This window comes from Aythya fuligula, chromosome 17 (assembly GCF_009819795.1).
Source record: "Aythya fuligula isolate bAytFul2 chromosome 17, bAytFul2.pri, whole genome shotgun sequence".
NCBI classification, from domain to species: domain Eukaryota; kingdom Metazoa; phylum Chordata; class Aves; order Anseriformes; family Anatidae; genus Aythya; species Aythya fuligula.
Window position 1 is genome coordinate 2,196,562 of NC_045575.1, and position 6,334 is coordinate 2,202,895.

General features: G+C 64.6%; 1 protein-coding gene across 1 annotated transcript; it reads left to right on the forward strand.

Annotated features, from left to right (window-relative positions):
- The first annotated feature begins 2,452 nt into the window (after positions 1-2,452).
- PHETA1 (PH domain containing endocytic trafficking adaptor 1) lies at positions 2,453-4,223 on the forward strand. Its single transcript, XM_032199365.1, has 2 exons — positions 2,453-2,460; positions 3,433-4,223. The coding sequence occupies exon 2, from the start codon at positions 3,444-3,446 to the stop codon at positions 4,221-4,223; it is 780 nt and encodes a 259-aa protein (XP_032055256.1). The 5' UTR covers positions 2,453-2,460; positions 3,433-3,443.
- The last annotated feature ends 2,111 nt before the right edge of the window (positions 4,224-6,334 follow it).

Sequence of the window (6,334 nt, forward strand, 5' to 3'; positions counted from 1 at the left end):
GTGGTGGGAAGGGTGGCGAGGGTGGTGGCGAGGGTGGTGAGAGTGATGGTGGTGAGGGCGATGGTGGTGGCGATGGTGACGGAGGTGGCGGTGACGGTGATGATGGCGGGGTTGGGGACGGGGAAGGAGGTGCTGCTGCTGGTGGTGATGGGGGAAGGAGGTGATGCTGATACCGCTGCCGGTGCTGCCACCTCGAGCCGTGCCCCCAGCGCCTCCCCAGCCCCGCCGCACGGCCGGGCTCCAGCTGCCACCTCCCGGGCGGCCACGGCACTGCACGGCACCGGGGCCCCCGCTCTACCCCTGGGGGGGTCCCAGCTCGCCCCCGATGTGGCTGGGAGCACCCCAGCACCCCACGGTTCCTCGTTTGGCCCCGCAGAGCCAGAGCTGCCCGTGAATCAGAGGCTGTCTCGGGCACCTCTCCGCGCTGCGGTGCCAGCTCGCCCATCCGTCACCGCTCGTGGGAGCAGTGGGAAGAGGAGTCCGAAGGCAGTGTCCAAAAAAAAGGGTGCTCAGCAGCCTCTTTTCTCCTCTCAGCCCCTCTTCTTATCTGCTTTCCTAACTGCCAAGCGGGGTCAAGGTGGATGTTCAGTTATCCCGTGCGCCCTGCCTGGGGAAACCGAGGCACGGGCTCCGCTCCCCCGGCTGGGAGGCCGCTGCGGGGACACCAGGGAAAACATCACGGGGCTGCTCGGAAGGGGAAGTGCTGGAGGCCGTGCAGAGACACGTGGCCATCCCAGGGGAGACCCAACGGGAAGCAAAACTCACGGGGAATTTTGCTGGAGCTTCTGGAAGAATTTGGGTGATTCTCCAAAGCAGCCGCCAAGGGGCTCCCCAGGAAGGGGCCAGGCACCCAGCGGGGAACAACCTCTGCTAAACGGGGCTGCATGAAGCATTCAGGGTTTTGGAGTCCTGGCAAAGGGCCGTGGCTGCTTTTTTTCAGTTTCCCAGGCTGGTTTAAAAAAGATCTTGCTTCTCCCCACGGGCCTTCTCCCTCCTAATCTGGGTGTGTGAAAGGGCACCTCGCAGCCAGGCGGGGAGATAAGCGCTGCAGAGAGCCAAGGCTTCACACCAGCGGCCTTGAACAGAGCCACTCCGCTCAGGAGGGAAGATAAAGGCCGGATGGTTTTAGTGCTGCTTTAAATCCCTTTTTACAGACCGAAAGAGAAAGTCTGCAAGTGATGGAGGAACCCCTTGGTGAACTGAAAACCTCTGCCCCGAGCAGAGGTTGCAAAGCCTGGAGCACAACCTGCAGGCAACGGTTGCTGCCTGTAGCAGGATATCTTTGTTGGTGTCCTTCAAAAGAAATGCCAGCACCGTTTTTGCTGAACCATACAGATTGCAGAACAGGGGAATGAAGGAACTGCAGGAAATGGGCAGAGACAGGGAGAGTGACTCCGTGAAGCTGGTATTTATTGGGCACGGTGAGGATGGGAACGCTGCCAAGGTGGCTCTTGGGCTGGTGGTGCTTTGAGCACGGAAAGCTTCTCCCAGCAAAAGTTTGTGGCTGTCCCAGGACGTGGATGGCTCAGCTGGACCCGCTCACCCTTGGCCTGGATGGAGCAAGCCCTGGCCGCCTGGCCGAGCGCATCAGTGGCTCGAGTGCCGCGCGGCTTCCGCCGTCAGGAAGCAGCGAGGGGGTCGCAATCCCTGCCCACGCGGTTGCACAACGCCCGGTGCCTCCAGTGCCTGCACCAGCCCAGCTCATGGCTCATCGCCCGCTGCTTTCCAGCTCCTCACACTGGTCATCGCCTGCCCCCAGACGGCTGGCCAGACCGCTCAGCTTCTTCCTCAACGCCTCCTCTCCCCCCACATGGACACAGCCCCCTCTCCGGCCGCTTTGTCCTCTCCCAAGGACACAGGAGAGCAGCCAGGGCTTGCAGCTTGGCACTGCACCAAGCAGCTCACCCACCCACGCAGGACCAGCCTCTCCCCTGCCGCCTTTTCCCCCAGCCCTCCCCGCTGAGCTTGTAGCACCCAGCCACCCCTCGTCCTCCGCCAGGCGCTCCTGGGCGCACACACCAAAAAGCTGGCTCAAAAACTCAGCGCTGTCAGCACTGAGCTGCTGGTTTTCCACCTGTGCATCCGTCCGTGCATCTGTGCACCCCTGCATCCACCCACCCACACATCCATGCGTGCATCCGTGCACACACACATCCATCCATCCATCCATCCGTGCACCAATGCATCCCTGCACCCACGCACACATCCATCCATGCACCCATCCATGCATCCACCCCTGCGTGTGCGCCTCCCAGGTCTGCATTTGTGCCCCTCGCCAGGACCCCCCGAGGGCTGGGGCCAACCCGGGTCCCCAGCCAGGGCCGTGGCGAGGGGCGGTGGAGGAGGAGGAGGAGAAAGAGGAGAAGAAGAAGGAGGAGGAGGAGGAGGAGCCGGGAGGCAGCGCTCCGCCTGCGGGGCCGGCCCGAGCCGCGCCGGAGCCCGGGGAGCCGAGGACAAAAGGTGGCCGGGGGGGACCGGAGCGGGCGGAGCCGGGACGGGGCTGGAGGCGGGGGCGGCGCCGAACCGAACCGGAGCGGGAACCGGAGCAGGAACCGGAGCGGGAACCGGAGCGAGAACCGGAGCGGGAACCGGAGCGGGAACCGGAGCGCCCGGGGCTGGGGAAGCCGTGGTGGGGCTCGGCCGGGGCCGTCCCGGTGCCGGTGCCGCCGAGGAGGGGAGCGCCCCCGCCGGTCCCCAAAGGTGCCTGGGATTTTTGGGGTCCCCAGGGGTGCCCCCAGCAGCCGGGGAAGGGGCACCCGCTCGCTCCCCAAACCCCACGGTGGAGCCGGGTGGAAACGAGCACTGATCCTCGCCTGGATCCACCGGGTGCTCCACTGGGGGTGCTCCAAGGGTGCCGAGCCCTGGGGGACAGCGAGGTGCCACCGAGGGTGTCCAGGCTGGGGGGACAGCGAGGTGCCAGCCCCGTGCCAGCGGCCGGCCCCACACCCAGTGCTCCTGTGTCGCTGATGCTGGTGGCAGCCGGAGCCCGGAGCTAGAGGCAGAGCCGTGCCCGTGTGGTCCAGGTGGGTGGAAAGAAGTGGCTGGCGAGGGGGACGTGAGGAGGGGGGGCCTTGCCCTGGGTGACACGGTCCCCGGTGAGCCGGATCTGGGGCGCGGGCCATAAACCCTCCCCGTGTGCGGCAGGGAGGAGCGCCACGACGCAAGGCAAACACGGCGATAAGGTCACCTGCACCAGGGGACGTGGGACAGCGGGGCCAGCCCTGCCCGGGGCTCCTCCATGGGAAAACGCTCAGGTAGGGGGAACCCCTCCCCGGGGAGCCCCCAGCCGGCAGCACCCGCCGGCCGCAGCGGGGGGTTAACGTGGCCGCGGTGTTATTATCCCGGCTCCATTTCCTGGGTGCCAAGGCCACCAGGAACAAAACAAGCCGTCGGATTATGAACGCGCAATCCCGGGCTCTCTCCTCCCCGCAGGGCGCGGAGCCATGAAGCTGAACGAGCGGAGCCTGGCGTTTTACGCCACCTGCGACTCCCCCGCCGACAACGCCGGCTTCCTCTACAAGCGGGGCGAGCGGCACACGGCCTACCACCGGCGCTGGTTCGTGCTGAAGGGCAACATGCTCTTCTACTTCGAGGAGCGCGAGAGCCGCGAGCCGGTGGGCGTCATCGTGCTGGAGGGCTGCACGGTGGAGCTCTGCGACTCGGCCGAGGAGTTCGCCTTCGCCATCCGCTTCGGCGGCACCAAATCCCGCACCTACGTGCTGGCGGCCGAGAGCCAGGCGGCCATGGAGTCGTGGGTGAAGTCGCTGTCGCGGGCCAGCTTCGACTACATGCGCCTGGTGGTGCGGGAGCTGGAGAAGCAGCTGGAGGAGATGCGCTGGGGACTGGCCGCCGGCCACCCGTGCTGCCGGCACGCTCCCGCTGCCTGGAAGCCGCAGCCCTCGGGGATGGAGCAATCCCCGGAGAGGCTTCCAGCTCTGCCCGCCGTGCCGCCGAAGGAGAACGGCTGCGCGGTGTGGAACAACACTCCAGGCACCGACCGGCTGCCCGATGCCACCAGCTGTGACGGCAGCGATGATGACACCAACCCGCGGCCACCGCCGTTGCCACCGCGCAGGCGGGCGTCCAGCGGCGAGCCGGGCAGCGCCGGGGCTGCCACAGCCGAGAGCTCTTCCAATTTCTGCCGGCTCCACGAGCGGTACGGCCGGGAGGTGGCCCGGCTGCGGCAGGACTGGCTGGAGAGGCAGCGCGACCACCAGCCCTGAGACGTGGTCGGGCCCTGGCAGCCCGCCCTGTGCCCTCGGTGCCACCTGGGGTGCGCAGCCCCTGCGGATTTCATTTGGAAACTGGGTCTGCTGGGAGCTCCCGGTGCTCCGGCAGGGGGTTATGCGCCCGTGAGGATTTTGGGGAGGGTTCGGATGGGTGTTTCGCTGCTGGGGAGGGCTGTGCCGCCTTCCCTGATCTCAGATGAGCTCCCTTGCATCCCTAAGCTCTGGCAGGATGTGGTTTGAAGAACGAAAACACGGGCGCACGCAGGCCTTCCCCAGTGACACCACAGCTCGCAGCGGCCACCAGGCAGCCGGTGCCACCCGGGGACTCGTGCGCTGCCGGCAGCCCCGCAGGAGCCGGGGTCCTGCTGCTCAGCTTCACCGTGCTCCCGGCCACGTCCCTCAGGGCTTCAGGACGGATATTTCAGGGCAGGGCATCATCCGTGGGCTGGCTGACAAAGGGGAAGCATCACGGCACTGAACAGGAACGTATGTGTCAGCGGTGGAGGGTGCCGAGTGATTCATGTGCCAAAGCTGAGCGCGGCCACCGCTGGCGGTTTGGGGGTCTCCTGCAGACGTTTCTCTGCTGTTCCCCCTGTGGTCTGTACCAGCACCGACACCACGGGCACAGGGGCAGGGTGACACCCTGCAGCCGGGCGTTTCACCAGCTCCTCCTGTGCTGCCTCTGCTGAATCCCCTCCTCTCCAGGTTTTCTGGGGGGAAGAAGCACCGGCAGCACCTGGGGTTTGGCTGGGTGGCTCCGTCTCGCTCTCCCTCTGCCTTCCCAGAACTGGCTCGTGTTTTTCCTACAATAAACAGTTTCAGAATTTCCTTCCGAACTCTGATTCTCATTTGCACGTTTGGCTCAGGTGGGAATTAACCAGCGGGTTTAACACCCCCCTCCTGTCCCTGCTGTGTCCACGGGGCCAGGCAGGGTGCTGTCACCCCAGGAGGATGAGGCCAATGTCCTTGCCTGCAGGGATGGGGATGGGATGGGATGGGATGGGATGGGATGGGATGGGATGGGATGGGATGGGATGGGATGGGATGGGATGGGATGGGATGGGATGGGATGGGATGGGATGGGACGGGACGCCCCCAGAAGCTGCTGGTAGCAAGCACATCACCTCGCCCATCCAAGCTGCAGCAGCGATTGCCTTTGGAGGGACAGGACTTGCATGGCAGAGGCCAGAAGATCATAAATCCACGTGGCTGTGGCTTGGCAGGTGTGCCAGCGAGGATGGGGATGAACCAGCCAGCCGTCCCCGCTGCTATCTTCACACACAAATCACTGCAGCGCTGCCAGCTTGGGCAGAAGCAGAAGAGTCATCAGATGGAAGACAGATTGTCTGCAAACAAGCCGCAGAATTTATTTTTTTTCCAATAATCCGAACCCTCCCAGTCAAATATCTCCATTAGCTCCTGGCTTCATTAGGCACCGGCTGCCTCAGAGCGTGCTGCTGGTGCTAAAACCCCTCCGAGCCCCAGTTTGTGCGCAGCACTGTGTGATGCCACCCGGTTTGGGGGTCCCCTTGGTGGGATGTCCCCAGCCAGATGACTGTGCCAGGGAAGGGACACCCTGCCTGTCCCCTCGCTGTGCTGGTGGCGGTGTCACGCAGGGACCAGGACCTGCTGCCGTGCAAGGGGCCAACACAACCCCGTGCCCCTGCCCCAGCCGCAAGCACATCCCCAGCTCCTTGCTCACGTCGGGTCTTGCAGCAATCCTGGGAGGGGTCCTTTTGGGGAAACGGAGGCAGAAAGCCAGCCAGGCTCAAGATCTCACCTAGTCCTGCTCCCGGTTGGGCATTGCCATCCTGCTGCATGTTTTGGTGCTCAGAGTGGTGCTGTGAGGGCATCCAGGGCGATGATCCCCCCCCCGCAGCATCCAGCTGGGGACCGTGGCCCTGTCAGGCGGCTGCAGAGCAGGGCTGCAGTTTCCATGGCAGCCGGCCGAGCTTCTCGAGCCATTCAGATATTCATTAAAAATAAATCCTTCCCGACGTGTTAGCCGACAAACAAGCTTAAATGGATACGCAACATATGGATTTATTAATTCGTCAAACGCAAACACCCCCGCCTCGTGGCGGAAGCTACAAAATCGCCAGGCG

Coding starts and splice junctions, on each gene's coding strand:
- PHETA1 (XM_032199365.1), top strand. CDS start 3,444: ATGAAGCTGAACGAGCGGAGCCTGGCGTTTTACGCCACCTGCGACTCC.